We start from the raw sequence: 19798 nt of genomic DNA on the forward strand, positions 1-19798 counted from the left end.
AGCGCTTACTGTGTGCAGAGCACTGTACTAAGAGGTTGAGAAAGTATAATAAAACAATAAACAGTGACATCCCCTGCCCACAACAAGCCCGTCACACAGCAGACATGTGGCGGAGCTGGAATTAACCCAGGTCCCTCTGACTCCCAGGCCCATATTCTAGGGGGGAGACAGACTCTAAAAAAAATTACAGATGTGGAAAGAGTAGGAAATAATCAAAGGTCCTGGGTTCTAATCCCAGCTCTGTCACTTGTCTGCTGTCACTTCACTTCTCTATGCCTCAGTTTCCTCACCTGTAAAATCGGGATTAAGACTGTGAAACCCATGCGGGATGGGAACTGTGCCCGAGCTAATTAGCTCATTTTCTATCCCAGCACTGAGTACAGTGCCTGGCATATAGTATGTGCTTAATAAATACCGTTAAAAAATAATCGAGTATAAGAATATACTCTTATTGGCACAGTGGAAAGAGCACGGGCTTTGGAGTCAGGGCTCATGAGTTCGAATCTCAGCTCTGCCACTTGTCAGCTGTGTGACTGTGGGCAAGTCACTTAACTTCTCTGTGCCTCAGTTCCCTCATCTGTAAAATGGGGATTAAGACTGTGAGCCCCACGTGGGACAACCTGATTCCCCTGTGTCTACCCCAGCGCTTAGAACAGTGCTCTGCACATAGTAAGCGCTTAACAAATACCAACATTATTACATTATTATTATACTGAGTTAGCACTGTAGGGCTGGGGTCAGTATCAAAGTTTTTAAGTACAGAGCTGATGCAGCAGTGAGGGCAAAGAGGGAAAATAGAGCAAGGTGTAGTGGATAGAGCACGGGCCTGACAGTCAGAAGGTCATGGGTTCTAATCCTGACTCTGCCAGGTGTCTGCTGTGTGATCTTGAAACTCACTTCCTCCAATAGGCCTTCCCAGACTGAGGTCCCCTTCTCCCTCTACTCCCTCTACTGCCTCCCCTTCACCTCTCCGCAGCTTAACCCTCTTTCCCCCCACTCCCTCTGCTCCCCCCCCCTCCCTTCCCATCCCCTCAGCACTGTACTCGTCTGCTCGACTGTATATATTTACATTATCCTATTTATTTTGTTAATGAAATGTACATCGCCTCGATTCTATTTAGTTGCCATTGTTTTTACGAGATGTTCTTCCCCTCGACTCTATTTATTGCCATTGTTCTTCTCTGTCTGTCTCCCCCGATCAGACTGTAAGCCCGTCAAACGGCAGGGACCGTCTCTATCTGTTGCCGACTTGTTCATTCCAAGCGCTTAGTACAGTGCTCTGCACATAGTAAGCGCTCAATAAATATTGAATGAATGAATGAATGAATGAATGAATGAATGAATGAATGAATGAATCTTGAGGAAGTCACTTTACCTCTCCGGGCTTCAGTTACCTCATCTGTAAAATGGGGATTGATATTACAAACCCTACCTGGGTCAGAGACTGTGTCCAACCCGCTTTGCTTATATCCACTCCAGTGCTTAGTTCAGTGCCAGGCACATAGTAAGCGCTTAACAGATACCATCATTTATTATTATTACTGTTAGCCTGGACCACTCTACGGCCTGGTTTCTGGGACCACCTCTCAAGGCGTCTGAAGTCTGCGGCTTCTTACTTTGATATCCGGGAACTGGCCAAGGTATGTGTCCATGGTGAGGAGAGCCTGGTCCACCAGCTTTTGATGGAAATCTGTCCACAGCAGGTCGTTGTTCTGAAACACACATCACACACACATTGACGGGCCAAGAAAACCAAGGGGACACGCAATCAGGGAGGCAAATTAAAACTAACCTGGTCCTCTCTCTAGCCCCAGGTACCCAGAGAGCAATAATAATATTTGTTGAGGGGGGGTCTTCCTGGGATCCTGGAGGAATCAGGGGGAGGGAGCTTGTTGAATTGGGTCTTTTTGGGCTCCTGGAGGAGAGTGGGAGGGGAGGGGGCACGTTGAGAGGGTCTCCCCGGGCTCTTGGATGAGTGATCGGAGGGGACTTGTTGAGGAGGAGTCTTCCTGGGCTTCTGGAGGAGTGTGGGGAGAGAGAGCTTATTGAGGGGGGGTCCCTCTGGACTCCTGGAGGAGTGGGGGGAGGAGGCTTGTTGAGGAGGGTCTTGGGCTCTTGGAGGAGTGTGGGAGGGGAGGGGACACGTTGAGAGGGTGTCCCCGGGCTCCCGGAGGAGTGAGAGGAGGGAATTTGTTGAGGAGGGGTCTCCCTGGACTTCTGGAGGAGTGTGGGGGGAGAGAGCTTATTGAGGGGGGTCCCCCTGGACTCCTGGAGGAGTGCGGTGGTAGGGGGTTTGTTGCGGTACCTCACCTCTGCGATCTTGTTCGTCTCTTCCCTCCCGGGCCACTCGTGCTCGTACACTTCCTGCAAGCATTCGGTCAGCTTCTTAGACGCTTCGTGCATCGCTGTGGGACGGGAGGGGGCGGGGGAGGTGGGGGGATGGGGAGAGACAGAGAAACAGTCCACATTCAGTGTCCGCCAACCACCAACAGGGATTGTGTCTAATTACTGTGTCTAATAAGAATTATAATAATAGTAATCGTATTTGTTAAGCACTTACTATGTGCCAAGCACTCTTCTAAACACTGGGATAGATACAAGGTAATCGGGTTCTCCCACATGGGGCTCACAGTCTCAATCCCCATTTTAGAGATGAGGTAACTGAGGCACGGAGAATAGTAATAATAATAATTCTGGTATTTGTTAAGAGTTTACTATGTGCCAGGCACTGTACTAAGCGCTAGGGTGGTTACAAGCAAATCGGGTTGGGCACAGTCCCTGTGCCACATGGGGCTCACAGTCTCCATCCCCATTTTACAGATGAGGGAACTGAGGACCAGAGAATAATGATGGCATTTGTTAAGCGCTTACTATGTGCAAAGCACTGTTCTAAGTGCTGGAAGTGAAGTGAAGTGGATTGTCTAAGGTCACAAAGCAGACAAGTAGTGGACCCGGGATTAGAACCCATGTCCTCTGACTCCCAAGCCCGTGCTCTTTCCATTAAGCCAAAGAAGCAGAAGCAGTGCTCATAGTATATAGAGCACAGGTTTTTGAGTCAGAATGTCATAAGTTCTATTCCTGGCTCTGCCGCTTGTCTGCTGTGTGACCTTGGGCAAGTCACTTCACTTCTCTGGGCCTCAGTTCCCTCATTTGCAAAATGGGGATTGAGACTGTGAGCCCCACATGGGACAGAGACTGAGTCTAAGCCGATTTGCTTGTATCCACCCCAGAGCTTAGTGCCTGGCACATAGTAAGCACTTAAATACCCTAATTATTATTATTTTAATTGTACTTTCCTCTCCCAAGTACTCAGTACAGTGCTCTGCACACAGTAGCTGTCAGCTCCTTGAGGGCGGGGACTGTGTGTAATAACTTCAGACTGGAAGTTTATTATGGGCCTGGAACACGTCTGCTAATTCTGTTGTCGAATTGTACATTCCAAGCACTTAGTACAGTGCTCTGCACATAGTAAGCACTCAATAAATACAACTGAATGAATAATTCTGTTGCATTGTTCTCTCCCAAGCGCTTACTACAATGCTCCACACATAGTAAATGTTCTTGTCTGTCCGTCTCCCCCGATTAGACTGTAAGCCCGTCAAATGGCAGGGACTGTCTCTATCTGTTGCCGACTTGTTCATCCCAAGCGCTTAGTACAGTGCTCTGCACATAGTAAGCGCTCAATAAATACTATTGAATGAATGAATAGTAAATGCCCAATAAATATTACTGATTGATAACTGTATTTTTCTCTCCCAAGTGCTCAAAACAGTGTCCTGCACACAGTCAGCACCCAATAAATACCAGTGATTCATTGATTGAAGGAGATACCCAGGCCCCCTTGAGATCCACCAGTCCAAAATGAGGAACCAATAGAACCAATGCTTCTTTCCAGCCCGCCGTCTGACTTTCAAACGACTCACTGCCCGATGTCTTTTAAGCCCTGAGAAAGTGGGCTGGGGTCTGTCTACAAGACTGGGCTTCAGGGGAGGGGACCAGTCAACCGAGAGAGACCCCCTGGGACACCCAACCCAGCCCCTTATTTCCTCAGCCTGGGGGAGGGTCCCTTCTCACAAACCACTCCACCTTAAGACCGCGTGCCCCTTCTAGAACGGGAACTGAGTCTGACCTAATTATCCTACCCCTGAGCTTAGCACAGTACTTAGCAATAATCATTATAGTAATAACAATAGTGACAATAATAACAACAGTATTTGTTATCTGCTAACTTCGTGCCAAGCAGTCGCTACGCACTGAGATAGGTACTAGATCATCAGGTCCCATATCGATTTTAAGTAGGAGGGTGATCAGGTACTGACTACCCATTTTGCCAGTAAAGGTCCTGAGGCCCAGAGAAGTGTAGTGACTTGCCCAAGGTCATATAAGAGATTAGTGGCAGAGCTGGGATTAGAACTCAGGTCCTCTGACTCCAGGCCTGGAGTCTTTCCACTAGGCCACACTGCTTTTCAAAGTACTTAGAAAATACCAGTATGATTAATAATAATAGTAATACTGTGGTATTTGATATGTGCTTCCTACGTGCCAGGCACTCTACAAAGGTGGGGAATACAAGCAAATCAGGTTGGTCCCAGTCCCTGTCCCCTATCGGGCTCACAGTCTTAATCCCCATTTTACAGATGAGGTAACTGAGGAAGAGAGAAGTGAAGTGACTTGTCCAGGGTCACACAGCGGACAAGTGGCAGAGCCAGGATTAGAACCCACGACCTTCCGATTAAGGGACCGGTCCACCCACAGGCTCCCACTGGGGGTCGGGAGGGCTGGGGGCATCTCCCCCCTCCACCCGAGACACCCCATACAGCCAAACAAGAGCTCTCCCTGCAGAGAAGCCCGACCTTTCACCGACGCCAGGTATGTGCGGAGGTCCTTCTGCAGCCGGCTGCCCTCCGTCTGCAAAGACAAGCAAAGTCATCGATCGATCAGTCGGTGGTATTGATTGGTTGAAGCACGACCCCATCGGCCAGCGATCTGGCCGACTCCCCACCCTGTCCCTTTATACATGCCCTGGGCACGTGCAGAGCCACCCGCGTCCTCTAAACCGTTTCACCCCCAGTACCAGTAGCTAGAATAATAATAATAATGTTGGTATTTGTTAAGCGCTTACTATGTGCCGAGCACTGTTCTGAGTGCTGGGGGAGATAGAGGGCAATCAGGTTGTCCCACTTGAGGCTCACAGTCTTCATCCCTATTTTACAGATGAGGGAACTGAGGCCCAGAGAAGTGAAGTGACAGTCACCCAGCTGACAAGTGGCAGAGCCGGGATTCGAACCCATGACCTCTGACTCCCAAGCCCGTCCTCTTTCCACTGAGCCATGCTGCTTAGTATAATAATAATGTTGGTATTTGTTAAGCGCTTACTGTGTGCAAAGCACTGTTCTAAGCGCTGGGAGGATACAAGGTGATCAGGTTGCCCCTCATGGGGCTCACAGGCTTCATCCCCATTTTACAAATGAGCTAACTGAGGCCCAGAGGAGTGAAGCGACTTGCCCAAAGTCACACAGCTGACAAGCGGCGGAGCCAGGATTAGAACCCATGACCTCTGACTCCCAAGACCGGGCTCTTTCCACTGAGCCACGCTGCTTCTCTGAAGTTGTAGTTGTTGTTGTTGTAGTTGCAGTAAGTAGTGGTGGGTAATTAATTAATTAATGATGATATTTGTTAAACGCTTACTATGTGCCGAGCCCTGTTCTAAGCGCTGGGATAGGTACAAGGTTATCAGGTTGTCCCACGTGGGGCTCAAAGTCTTAATCCCCATTTTCCAGACGGGGTAACTGAGGCACAGTGAAGTGACTTGGCCAAAGTCACACAGCTGACAAGTGGCAGAGTTGGGATTGGAACCCATGATTTATGACTCCCAAGCCCAGGCTCTTGCCACTGAGCCACGCGCTAGTTACTAGTAGTTGTAGCGGTAGTTAGCGCTAATAGTAGCGGTAATAGTAGTTAGTATTATTCTTAATCGTATTTATTGAGTGCTTAATGTGTGCAAAGCACTGTACTAAGCACTTGGGAGAGTTAGTAGCGGTAGCAGTAGTAAGAGGTAGTAAGTAGTGGTAATAGAAGCAGTAGTTACTAGTAGCAGCAGTAGTAGTTAGGTCAAGGGTTCAAATCCCGGCTCTGCCACTTGTCAGCTGTATGACTGTGGGCAAGTCACTTAACTTCTCTGTGCCTCAGTTCCCTCATCTGTAAAATGGGGATTAAGACTGTGAGCCTCATCTGGGACAATCTGTTACCCCCGTATCTACCCCGCGCTTAGAACAGTGATCTGCACATAGTAAGCACTTAACAAATACCAACATTATTATTATTATTATTAATAGTAATAACCCTAGTATTCATTCATTCATTCAATCGTATTTATTGAGCGCTTACTGTGTGCAGAGCACTGTCCTAAGTGCTTGGAATGTACAATTCGGCACAGATAAGAGACCATCCCTGCCCAACGGGCTCACAATCTAATGGGGGAGACAGACAACAAAACAAAACCAGTAGTCAGGCATCAAAACCATCAAGATAAATAGAATTGTAGGCATAGACACGTAATTAATATAATACAGTAATAAATAATATATACAAATATGCACAAGTGCTGTGGGGAGGGGAAGGGGGAAGAGCAAAGGGAGGGAGTAGGGGGAATGGGGAGGGGAGGAGGGGCAGAGGGAAAGGGAGGGCTCAGTGTGGGAAGGCCTCCTGGAGGAGGTGAGCTCTCAGTAGGGCTCTGAAGAGGGGAAGAGAGTTAGTTTGGCAGAGGTGAGGAGGGAGGGTGTTCCAGGACAGCGGGAGGACATGGGCCAGAAGTCGACGGCGGGATAGGCGTGAACGGGGGACAGTGAGGAGGTGAGAGGCAGAGGAGTGGAGTGTACAGGGTGGGCAATAGAAAGAGAGAAGGGAGGTGAGGTAGGAGGGGACAAGGGGATGGAGAGTTTTGAAGCCAAGAGTGAGGAATTTTTGCTTGATACGAAGGTTGACAGCAACCGCTGGAGGTTTCTGAGGAGGGGAGTGAAATGCCCAAAGCGTTTCTGTAGAAAGATAATCCGGGCAGCGGGATGAAGTATAGACTGAAGTGGGGAGAGACAGGAGGATGGGAGATCAGAGAGGAGGCTGATGCAATAATTCAGTCAAGATATTATGAGAGACTGTACCAGCACGATAGCCATTTGGATGGAGAGGAAAGGGCGGATCTTGGCGATGTTGTGAAAGTGGGACCGGCAGGTTTTGGTGACAGATTGGATGTGTGGGGTGAATGAGAGAGCAGAGTCAAGGATGACACCGAGGTTGCGGGCCTGTGAGACGGAAAGGATGGTGGTGCCGTCCACAGTGACGAGGAAGTCAGGGAGAGGACAGGGTTTGGGAGGGAAGGTAAAGAGCTCCGTCTTGGACATGTTGAGTTTGAGGTGGCGGGCGGACATCCGGGTGGAGATGACTCGAAGGCAGGAGGAGCTACGAGCCTGGAGGGAGGGGGAGAGAACAGGGGAGGAGATGTAGATTTGGGTGTCATCTGCATAAAGATGATAGTTGAAGCTGTGGGAGCGAATGAGTTCACCAAAGAAGTGAGTATAGATTGAGTAGTAGCAGCGTGGCTTAGTGGAAAGAGCAAGGGCTTAGGAGTCAGAGGTCGTGGGTTCTAATCCCGATTCCGCCACTTGACAGCAGTGTGACTTTGGGCAAGTCACTTAACTTCTCTGTGCCTCAGTTACCTCATCTATAAAATGGGGATCAAGACTTGTAAGCCCCAAGAGGGACAACCTGATAACCTTGTATTTATCCCAGGGCTTAGAACAGTGCTTGGCACACAGTAAACCCTTAACAAATACCATCATTAATAGTAGCAGTAGTAATTAGTAATAGTAATAGGGGTAGCAATAGCAGTATTAAGTGGGGAGAGGGAGATATATCAGAAAAGTGGGGAGGAATCTCTTGTTCTTGAAGGCCTTGGAGCAGGCGTTTAATAAAGTGCTCTCTGCACACAGCAAGTGCTCAATAAATACCTTTGAATTATGAAAGATGTGGGGCTGAGGCTGGGCGACGACTGGGAGGAGTCTGGCGTAAGGAGGGGGCGGCAAGGGGTGAGATATCCATGGCAGGTTCTGGGCCCGCTGGGAGGAAGGGAGCCGGGGAGCCTGGATCCACTTTCAGCTCGGGGTTCTGGGCAAGCCCCTCCCTCAGCTCAGTTTATCCCCAATGCCAAGGGAGACCGGGCAGGGGCAGCCTCGCCAAGGGAGCCCCTTTGACCTGCATTAGACTGTGAGCCCTATGTGGAACAGGGACTGTGTAAAACATGATTATCTTTTATCTACCCCCAGCACTTAGAACAATGCCTGGTACATAATAAACACTTAACAAATACTATTTTAAAGAAAAAGTGCTGGGATAGATAAAAGATAATCAGGCCGGACACTGAGGCCGGACACTGTCCCTGTCCTACACAGGGTTCACAATCTTAATCCCCATTTTACAGATGAGAGAACTGCGGCCCAGAAGTGAAGTGATTTGCCCAAGGTCACACAGCAGACAAGTGAAGGAGCTGGGATTACAACTCAGGTTCTTCTTACTCCCAGGCCTGTGCTCTACCCACTAGGCCACGCAAAATTCAGTGCCCTCACCTCCACCAGACAATGCTGCTTGTCCATCCTAACTGACCCCCAAATCCCTGCCCCCCACCAGTTATTCCAAACGTTTAACCCCCTCTTCAACCTCCTGTCACTCACCCCCACAATCCCTTTCCTCTAATGACCTGGAAACAAACTTCATTAACTAAATTGAAACCAACAGGCGTGATCTCCCTAAAATCTCCCTTACTCCTTTAAAGACTCTTCCTCCTCCTGCCCCTTCTTCAGCTCCTCCATCTTTCCCAGCAGTATCTCAAGAGATCTCCCACCTCCTTTCAAAATCATTCATTCAATAGTATTTATTGAGCGCTTACTATGTGCAGAGCACTGCACTAAGTGCTTGGAATGTACAAATCAGCAATAGATAGAGACAGTCCCTGCCCATTGACGGGCTTACAGTCTAATCACCTGGGCCTCTGACCCCATCCCATCGTACTTTATTAAAATACTTGCCCCCTCCCTTCTCCCTTTCCTGACTGCCCTTTTCAAGTCTTCGCTTCCCCATGGCTTCTTCTTCAGGGCTTTCAAACAAGCTCACAACTCCTCTATCCTTAAAAAAAATTCCTCCCTTGACCCCATGGCTCCAGCCTGTGTCACCCCATCTCCCTCCTACCATTCCACTCCCAACTCCTTGGGTGGGTTGTCTACACCCACTGCTTCTACTTCCCCTCCTCCAATTCTCTCCTTGATCTCTCCAGCCTGGTTTCTGCCCCTTCATTCCAGAGAAACCACCCTCTCGAAGGTCACCAATGATCTCCTTCTTGCCACATCCAACGGCCTCTACTCCAGCCTAATCCTCCTTGTCCTCTCAGCTGTCTTTGACACTGTTGACCACTCCCTGCTCCTGGAAACATTATCCAACCTCGGCTCCACTGCCACTGTCCTCTTCTGGTTCTCCTCAGCTCTCTGACTGCTCATTCTAAGTCTCTTTCTCAGGTTCCTCTTCTACCACCCAGCCTATGACAGTGGGTGTCCCTCAAGGCTCAGGTCTGGATCCCCTTCTATTTTCCATCTACACCCACTCTCTTGAAGAACTCATTCATTCTCATGGTTTCAACTACCATTTCCACACAGATGATTCCCAAATCTCATCTCTAGCCCTCATCGTTCTCTTTCTCTGCAGTTTCACATTTCCACCTGTCTTCAGGACAGCCCTACCTAGATGCCCTGTCAACAACTCAAACTAAATACATCCACAACTCCTTATTTTCCCTACCAAACCCTGACTTCCCCCTGACTTTCCAGTCACTGAAAACAGAACCACCATCCTCCCTAACTCCCAAGACCATAATCTTGGGAGTATCCTCATCTCATCTCTCTCATTGAATCCACACAATGTGCGTCCATTCAACCATCACAACATCGCTAAAATCTGCCCTTTCCTCTCCATCCAAACTGCTAGAAGATTGATCCTCATCCTATTCTGCCTTGATTACTGCCTCAGCCTCCTCGCTAACCTCCCTGCCTCCTGTATCTCCCCTCTCCAATCCACACCTCACTCTGCTGTCCGATTATTTTTCTACAAAAGCGTTCTGTCCGTGTCTCCCCACTCCTCAAGAACATCCCATGGTTGCCCATCCACCTCCGTGTCAAAAGGATATTCCTCACCGTCGGCTTTAAAGCACTCAATCAGCTCACCCCCTGCTACCTTCTGGACTGTAAGCTGGCTGTGGGCAGGAAACACATAATAATAATAATAATGTTGGTATTTGTTAAGCGCTTACTACGTGCAGAGCACTGTTCTAAGCGCTGGGGTAGATACGGGGTAATCAGGTTGTCCCACGTGAGGCTCACAGTTAATTCCCATTTTCCAGATGAGGGAACTGAGGCCCAGAGAAGTGAAGTGACTTGCCCACAGTCACCCAGCTGACAAGCAGCAGAGCTGGGATTCGAACCCATGACCTCTGACTCCCAAGCCCGGGCTCTTTCCAGTGAGCCATGCTGCTTCTCCATCTACCAACATCTACCAACTCAGTTGCACTGGACTTTCCCAAGATCCCCCGGTGGCGTGAGTCGGGCCGGGGGTGGACCCAGGGGTTGGGCCGGGGATTCCAGGGCCCGACGTGTCCCTCCTGAACTGGCCCTGGAGAACAAAGCCCGGCTGTGAGGGAAAGGCGAGGGTACAAAGGGTCACCAGCCCCGGGAGGCGGGAGAGGCCGGGGGAAGGTTCCCCGTGCCGGGCCGTGTCTGCAGCTTGGTGACCTCGCCACAACACAGGGCTCTCTGTCCGGCCAGCTGGGCCGGTCCACTGGCACGGAGACCGCTCCGTCCACTCTGGGGGAAGGGTAGCCCTGGCCTCGGGCATCTTAGACCACGGACCCTTGGCAGTCAGGACCGGGGGTCCCACACCTACCTTGACAGCCCCACTCCCTGCGTCCCCCTGCACTTCACCAGTGCTGCCTTTTTTGAGGTCGAAAGAAGACAATCTAACACGTGTTCAGGGGCACGTGGGACACCATGGGAACACGTGTGGGTGTGCACCCCAGGGGCCACTGGCCTTGATTCCACTGGCCATATCAGGAGGCTTGTAGCCGGTGACTGGGTGGCCATGATCTCCGAGAACCAAGCAGTCCCTGAGGACGGTACAGCTCTTTGCACACATCTCTGCGACTTGTCGGCTGTGTGCCTTTTGGCAAGTCACTTAACTTCTCTGTGCCTCAGTTACCTTATCTATCAAATGGGGATTAACACTCTGAGCCCCGCGTGGGACAACCTGATTAGCTTGTATCGACCCCAGCTCTTACAGCAGTGCTTGGCACATAGTACGCGCTTAACAAATACCATCATCATCATTATTATTATTATTATTATCGTTAAGTGCTAAATAAATAAGATTGAATGAATGAATAATGGAAGTCCGACTGCCAAACAGGGAGGAAAGAGGATAAACTGAAAAAAAAAGGAACACAAAGTCCGGCTGAAGGGTGAGGGGACATGAGGGTGGCAGAGAATCAGGTGAGATTTCTGTTGCTCGCCGAAAGATGGGGTCACAGGAGGCTAATCCTGCATATTTATAGTAGCCAATGAAGACGGCAGCTGGATTAGTTGGCCCAGAAAACTGTAGAAATCTGCATCTGGGGCTGGGGAGTAGGGGAGGAGGTGGGAGGGGGAAGACGGTTTTCAACTGGGAAGGGAAGGCAGGTTTGCAGAAAATGGAGACTGAAACCCATTGCCCACGGGCAGAATTATCAATCACATTTCTTTGTCAGTGGTATTTATTGAGCAGTTATTGTGTGCAGAGCAGTGTACTGAGTGCTTAGGAGAGTACTATACAGCTGGAAGTTCGTTTTGGGCAGGGAACGTGTCTGTTTTTTATTATATTGTCCTCTCCCAAGCGTTTAGTACAGTGTTCTGCACACAGGAAGTGCTCAATAAATACAATTGAATTGAACGATGAGCAGAGTTGGTAGACTCCTTCCCTGCCCTCGACGAATTTACTGTCTAGAGGGGGAGACAGACATTAATACAAATGAATAAGTTATGGATATGGTGGACATAATTGCTGTCGGGCTGAGGGAGGGGTAAATAAAAGCTGCAAATCGCAAGTGCGAGGCCTATGCAGATGGAAGATATTGCCAAGATCCGCCCATTCCTCTCTATCCAAACGGCTATCGTGCTGGTACAAGCTCTCAGAATATCCGACTGGATTTTTGTGTCAGCCTCCTCTCTGATCTCCCTTCCTCCTGTCTCTCCCCACTCCAGTCTATTCTTCATTCCACTGCCCGGATCATCTTCCTACAGAAACACTCTGGGCCTATCACTCCCCTCCTCAAAAACTTCCAAGGGTCGCCTTATCAACCTCTGCACGAAACAAAAACGCCTCACTCTTGGCTTCAGAGCTCTCCATCCCCTTGCCCCCTCCTACCTCACCTCCTTTCTCTCTTTCTACTGCCCACCCCATACACTCCGCTCCTCTGCCGCTCACCTCCTCACTGTCCCCGTTCACGCCTAACCCAGCGTCGGTCCCTGGCCCACGTCCTACCACTGTCCTGGAATGCCCTCCCTCCTCATGTCTGCCAAACTAACTCTCTTCCCCTCTTCAAAGCCCTACTGAGAGCTCACCTCCTCCAGGAGGCCTTCCCAGACTGAGTCCTCCCTTTCCCTCTGCTCCCCCTCACCCTCTGCTCTTCCCCCTTCCTCTCCCCTCAGCACTGTGCTCATTTGTATATATTATTTATTACCCTATTTATTTTGCTAATGAGGTGTACATACCCTTGATTCTATTTATCTTGATGATGTTGTCTTGCTTTTGTTTTGCTCTGTTTGGCTTTGCCGTCTGCCTCCCCCGGTTAGACTGTGAGCCCGACATTGGGCAGAGATTGTCTCTATCTGTTGCCAAATTGCACATTCCAAGCACTTAGTACAGTGCTCTACACATAGTAAGCACTCAATAAATACTACTGAATGAATAAATGGGATTGGGAGAAGAGGAAATGAGGGTTTAGTGGGGAAAAGCCTCTAAAACAGGAATAAAGCAGGAACAATGAAGTTCCAGAACATATATAGTCTCTGAGCATCAATTAGATCAATCTATCAATGGCATTTATTGAGCACTTATATACATAGAACACTGTACTAAATGCTTGGGAGAATACCTGCCTCCCCCTCTAGATTGTAAGCTTATTGTGGGCAGGGAATGGATCTATTTATTGTTGTATTGTACTTTCCTAAGCACACAGTATAGTGCTTCGCATACAGTAAGTGGTCAATAAATGTGATTGAGTGAATGAATGAATGAATGAATGAATGAATGGATACATGGTGCAGTGGATAGAGCACGGGCCTGAGAGGTAGGGAAAATAGCAAGATACAAGAATATGGATATAAGTACTGTGGGGCTGAGAGTGGGGTGAATATCCAGTGCTTAATGGGGACGGGACCAAGTACCTAGATGACACAGACGAAAGAGTGAGTTGGGAAAATGAAGGTTTAGTGGAAAGAGGCCTCTTGGAAAAGATTTTAATAAGACTTTAAAGGTGGGGAGAGTGAGGGTCTGTCATATATGAAAAGGGAGGGAGTCCCAGGCCAGAGGCAGGATGAGGGTGAGGGATCGGGGGCGAGATAGATGAGATCGAGGTACGGTGAGGAGGATGGCAATAGAGAAGTGAAGTGTGCAGGCTGGGCTGTAGTGAGAAATCAGGGAGGTAAGACAGGAGGGAGCAAGCTGTTTGAATGCTTTAAAGCTGATGGTTTGGAGTTTCTGTTTGATGCAGATGTGGATGGGCAACCACCAGTGGTTCTTGAGGAGATGTGGACTGAATGTTTTTGTGGAAAAATGATCCAGATAACAGAGTGAAATAAGGGTTGCAGTGGGGAGAGACAAGAGGCAGGGAGGTCAGCGAGGAGGCTGAGGCAGTAGTCAGAGCAGGAAAGGATAAGTTCTTGGATCAGCATGATGGCAGTTTGGATGGAGAGGAAAGGGCATCAAAACTCTGGTCATCTTGACACAGCTCTGCTGGGAGGGGTGGGACGTGGGAAGAATGAATTCTTTCATTTATTCAATCATAGTCATTGAGTGCTTACTGTGTGCAGAGCACTGTACTAAGCACTTGGGAGAGTATAATACAACAATAAACACATTCCCCACCCACAATGAGCACAGTCTTGAGGCAGAAGAGACAGACATGAATATAAATAAACAAACAAATAAATAAATAAATAAATAAATAAATAAATAAATAAATAAATGACAAATCTGGACATAAGTGCTATGTGGCGGGGTTGGGAGTGGGGTGGGGGAACGAAGGGAGCAAGTCAGGATGAGAAGGGAGTGGGAGAAGAGGAAAGGGGGATTAGTCGGGGAAGACCTCTTGGAGATGTGCCTTCAATAAGGCTATGAAGAGGGGGGAGAGTCACTGTCTGTCAGACGTGAAGAGGGAGGGTGTTCAAGGCCAGAGGCAGGAAGTGGGCAAGGGGTCGACAGAGAGATAGACGAGATGGAGGCACAGTGAGAAGGTTAGCACCGGAAGAGCGAAGTGTGCGGGCTGGGTTGTTGAAGGAGAAGAGCGAGGTGAGGTAGGAGGGGGCAAGGTGATGAGAGTGCTTTAAATCCAATGGTGAGGAGGTTTTGCTTGATACGGAGGTGGATGGGCAATCACTGGAGTTTTTTGAGGAGTGGGGTGACACGTCCTGAACGTTTTTGAAGAAAAATGATCCGGGCAGTAGAGTGAAGTACGCACTGGAGTGGGGAGAGGCAGGAGGCTGGGCGGTCAGCAATGAGGCTGACGTTGTATTCCAAGTGGGATAGGATGAATGATTGCATTAATATGACAGGGAAAGGGCAGATTTTAGCAATGTTATGAAGGTGGGATTTGGTGACGGACTGAATATGTGGGGTGAATGAGAGAGAAGTTGAGGATAACGTCAAAACTATGGGCTTGTGAGACAAGAAGGACGATGGTTCCGTCTAAAGCGATGGGAAAGTCAAGGGGAGGACAGGGTTTGGGTGGAAGATATGGAGTTCTGTTTGGAATGGCTGCGGCAAAATAACCAAACAACTGCTGGACAGAGAGCTGACACTGGGAAACTGAAAACCTGGAGGGCAAAGGAAGCACTTAAAGGTCACGGTAAAACCCAAGCCTGAGAAAACACTGACTCTCAGTGAGCGCTGGGAGCCCGGGGCTGAGGAAGGTCCAGCACGGCGCACTGCCAGCAACAAGAGCGTGGCGCTCCCTGACCAAAAGCTTTGTACAGGAGCTGCCGGCCTTCCGGACCCTGCTCCTGCCCCACCCAACCCCTCCAACCCCAGCTCCGGACCCCAGTGGACCCCCACCCCTGCGGATCCCGTGGCCGCTCTCACCAGCTGCTTGTTAAAGTTGAGGACGCACTGCTCGAACTGCTCGTCCTTGGTCTCGTCAGCCTTCCCCAGCTTCTGCAGGACCTGGACCGGAAGAAGGGAGGGAGTGTCAGTCAGTCCATCCTATTTATTGAGCATTTTCTGTGTGCAAAACTCTGTACTAAGTGCTTGGCAGTGTACAATATGACAACAGAACACAGTCCCTGCCCACAACGAGTGGACAGTCTAGAGGAGGAGGCAGACATGTATTACAGATATGGACATAAGGGCTGTGGGGCTGGGAGGGGGGTGAATATTCATTCAAATATATTTATTGAGCGCTTACTCTGTGCAGAGCACTGTACTAGGAGCTTAGGAGAACACAATACAGCAACAGAACAGACACATTCCCTGCCCACAATGAGCTTACAGACTGGGGGGTTGGGGGGGAGCAGGCATGAATGTAAATAAATAAATACAGATATGGACATAAGTGCTGTGGGGCTGGGAAAGGAGATGAATATTCATTCATTCAATAGTTATTTACTGAGCACTTACTAAGTGCAGAGCACTGTATTAAGTGCTTAGGAGAGTACAATACAACAATAAACAGACACATTCCCTGCCCACACTGAGCTTAAAGTCTAGAGGCGGGGGAGAAAGACATGAATTAAAAAGAAATAAATTACAAATTTGGACATATGTGCTGTGGGCTGGGAGAGGAGATGAGAAGCAGCATGGCTCAGTGGAAAGAGCCCGGGCTTGGGAGTCAGAGGTCATGGGTTAGAATCCCAGTTCTGCCACTTGTCAGCTGTGTGAATGTGTACAAGTCACTTAACTTCTCTGTGCCTCAGTTCCCTCATCTGTCAAATGGGGATTAACTGTGAGCCTCACGTGGGACAACCCGATTACCCTGTATCTCCCCCAGCGCTTAGAACAGTGCTCTGCACATAGTAAGCGCTTAACAGATACCAACATTATTATATTCATTCACTCATTCAATCGTATATATTGAGCACTTACTGTGTGCATAACAGAGAGTGGGAGCATGATCATGAGAGAGACAGAGAGGGTGACCGAGAGAGAGAAAAACGGGGAGGGGAGGAGACAGAGAGAGATCCAACAGTGCCAGGCAGAGAGGAGGAAGGAGGGAAGGTGCTTCCCTTTCCCACCTTACCCACCCCAGCCCTGCCCATAGCCTCGCCTAATAATGATAATAATAAATGGCGTGTTTGTTAGACAGTGTTTGTTAAGCACTTACTCTGTGCCACACACAGTACTAAGTGCTGAGGCAGATACAAGATAAGAGCATTGGACACAGTCCGTGTCCCATATGGCTCACAGTTTTAAGAAGCAGCATGGCCTAGTGAAAAGAGCCTGGGCCTGGGAGTCAGAGGACTCATGTTCTAATCGCAACTACTCCACTTAATAATTACAAGACTCGTTAAGCACTTGTTACGTGCCGAGGACTGTTCTAAGCCCTGGGGTAGATACAAGTCCAACTCTCTCCTGGACCCCTTCCAATCTGGCTTCCGTCCCACCACTCCACCGAAAGTGCCCTCTCAAAGGTCACCCATGACCTCCTTCTTACCAAATCCAATGGCTCCTACTCGATCCTAATCCTCCTCAATCTCTCAGCTGTCTTTGACACCATCGACCATCCCCTTCTCCTCAACACGCTATCCAACCTTGGCTTCACGGACTCCGTCCTCTCCTGGTTCTCCTCTTATCTCTCTGGACATTTATTCTCATTCTCCTTCACGGGCTCCTCCTCTCCCTCCCATCCCCTGACTGTAGGGGTTCCTCATGGGTCCATTCTTGGTCCCCTTCTGTTCTCCATCTATACTCACTCCCTTAGTGAACTCATTCGCTACCATGGCTTCAACTATCATCTCTATGCAAATGACACTCATATCTCCTCCTGCTTTCAAGACATCTCCACTTGGATGTCCTCCTGCCACCCAAAACTCAACATGTCCAAGACTGAGCACCTTATCTTCCCTCCTAAACCTTGTCCTCTCCCTGACTTTCCCGTCACTGGGGACAGCACGACCATCTTTCCCGTCTCACAAGCCCATAACCTTGGTGTCATCCTTGACTCTGCTCTCTCATCCACCCCACACATCCAATCCGTCACCAAAACCTGCCGCTATCACCTTCACAATATGGCCAAGATCCGCCCTTTCCTCTCCATCCAAACCGCTACTTTGTTGGCACAGTCTCTCATTATATCTCTACTGGATGACTGCATCAGCCTCCTCTCTGATCTCCCATCCTCCTGTCTCTTCCCGCTTCAGTCTATACTTCATTCTGCTGCCCGGATTATCTTTCTACAGAAACGCTCTGGGCACGTCACCCCCCTCCTCAAAAACCTCCAGTGGTTGCCTATCAACCTTCGCATGGAGCAAAAACTCCTCAGTATTGGCTTCAAAGTTCTCCGTCACCTTGCCCCCTCCTACCTCACCTCCCTTCTCTCCTTCTACAGCCCAGCCCGCACACTCCACTCCTCTGCCGCTCACCTCCTCGCTGGGCCTTGTTCCCGCCCGTCCCGCCGTCGACCCCTAGCCCACGTCCTACCTCTGGCCTGGAATGCCCTCCTCATATCTGCCAAACTAGCTCTCTTCCCCTCTTCATTCATTCATTCGTATTTATTGAACGCTTACTGTGTGCAGAGCACTGTACTAAGCGCCTGGAATGTATAATGCAGAGAGCTCACCTCCTCCAGTAGGCCTTCCCAGACTGTGCCCCCATTTTCCTCTGTTCCTCCTCCCCTCCCCATCGCCCCTACTCCCTCCCACTGCTCTACTCACTTCCCCACCCCACAGAATTTGTGTATATTTGTACATAATTACTCTATTTTATTATGTGTATATATCTATAATTCTGTTTATCTGTTTTATACTGATGCCTGTCTGTTTTGTTTCGTTGTCTGTCTCCCCCTTCTAGACTATGAGCCCATTGTTGAATATGGATTGTCTCTACCTGTTGCCCAGATGTACTTTCCAAGCACTTAGTACAGTGCTCTGCACACAATAAGCACACAATAAATACAACTGAATGAATGAATGAAGTTCATCAGGTTGGATGCGGTCCCTGTCCCACATGGGTCTCACACTCTTAATCCCCATTTTAAGATGAAGTAACTGAGACCCAGAGAAGTGAAGTGACTTACCCAAGGTCACACAGCGGACATGTGATGGAGCTACTTTCCCAAGAGTTTAGTACAGTGCTCTACACACAGGAAATGCTTAATACAATTGAATGAATGAATGAATTCAAATCCAGGTTCTTTTAACTCCCAGGCTTATGCTCTATCCACTAAGCTACACTGCCTCTTGTCTGCTGTGTAATGTCGGGCGAGACACTTAGCTTCTCTGTGCCTCAGTTACTTCATCTGTCAAATGGGGATTAACGCTGTGAGCCCTTTGTGTGACAGGGACTGTGTCTAAACTGATTGTCTTATAGCTACCCCAGCACTTAGTACAGTGCCTGGTACATAATAAGTGCTTAATAAATGCCAAGAAAAAAAGATAGGGGGAGGGAGGGGGGAAGTATTTACTTCCCATTTTACAGATGAGGAAACTGAGGCCTAGAGAACTTAAGTAACTTGCCCAATGTCATGAGACAGGCAAGTGGCAGAGAAGCAGCGTAGTTCAGTGGAAAGAGCACGGGCTTGGGAATCAGAGGTTATGGGTTCCAATCCGGGCTCCGCCACCTGCAGCTGTGTGACTTTGGGTAAGTCACTCAACTTCTCTGTGCCTCAGTTCCCTCATCTATAAAATGGGGATTAAGACTGTGAGTCCCACGTGGGACAATCTGCTTACCTTGTATCGCCCCCAGCGCTCAGAACAGTGCTTGCCACATAGTAAGCACTTAACAGATACCATCATCAACTGGGATTAGAACTCTGGACCTCTGACTCCCAGGCCCAGGCTCTTTCCACTAGGTCACCCTGCTCCTTCTTCATCCCCCAACCATTCTTGGCCTCAGCGAGGTACCCCGGCCAGGGAGGTAGGGAGGCTTGGGGAGCACAGGAAGTGTGGGGGCCCGGCTGGAGAGCCCTGATGCTCCTGGCAAGAGCCCCACCGCCCCCCGGCCTGACAGAGGGAAGGGAGGCCCCTCCGTCCAGCCCCCAGACCCTCCATTAATCCGGAGCTCCTCTAACTGGCTCAGGTTCCCATGCCATGCTGAGACCACCCTTCCTTCCTTCCTTCGGGACCCTCCCCGACTCTCCCACCCAGAGTGGGCACAGTCACAGCAGGCACTCAGAGAAAGCGGGGCTGGAGATTCCGCGATCACGACCCCTCGTCCTCAGTAGCCCAGCGATGGCACCCAGTGCGGCCGTGGGGGTCCGTGGTAGTGGTCCTCCAGTCGACTCTCACCACTGAAATCTTGCCCG

At 49.5% G+C, this 19798-nt stretch overlaps 1 protein-coding gene across 14 annotated transcripts in view; it reads right to left on the reverse strand.

Annotated features, from left to right (window-relative positions):
* Nucleotides 1-19798, reverse strand: part of BIN1 (bridging integrator 1) — a 154088-nt gene that overhangs the window by 57557 nt on the left and 76733 nt on the right. For all 14 annotated transcript variants that reach the window (XM_029061829.1, XM_029061827.1, XM_029061819.1 and 11 more), the window contains exons 2-5: nt 15424-15504; nt 4854-4908; nt 2311-2405; nt 1617-1712 (exon numbers count right to left, since the gene is read on the reverse strand). In XM_029061829.1, the coding sequence (XP_028917662.1) occupies nt 1617-1712; nt 2311-2405; nt 4854-4908; nt 15424-15504 (327 nt within the window). The remainder of the gene's footprint in view (nt 1-1616; nt 1713-2310; nt 2406-4853; nt 4909-15423; nt 15505-19798) is intronic.

The sequence above is a fragment of the Ornithorhynchus anatinus genome, chromosome 1 (genome assembly GCF_004115215.2).
Source record: "Ornithorhynchus anatinus isolate Pmale09 chromosome 1, mOrnAna1.pri.v4, whole genome shotgun sequence".
Classification (NCBI taxonomy): domain Eukaryota; kingdom Metazoa; phylum Chordata; class Mammalia; order Monotremata; family Ornithorhynchidae; genus Ornithorhynchus; species Ornithorhynchus anatinus.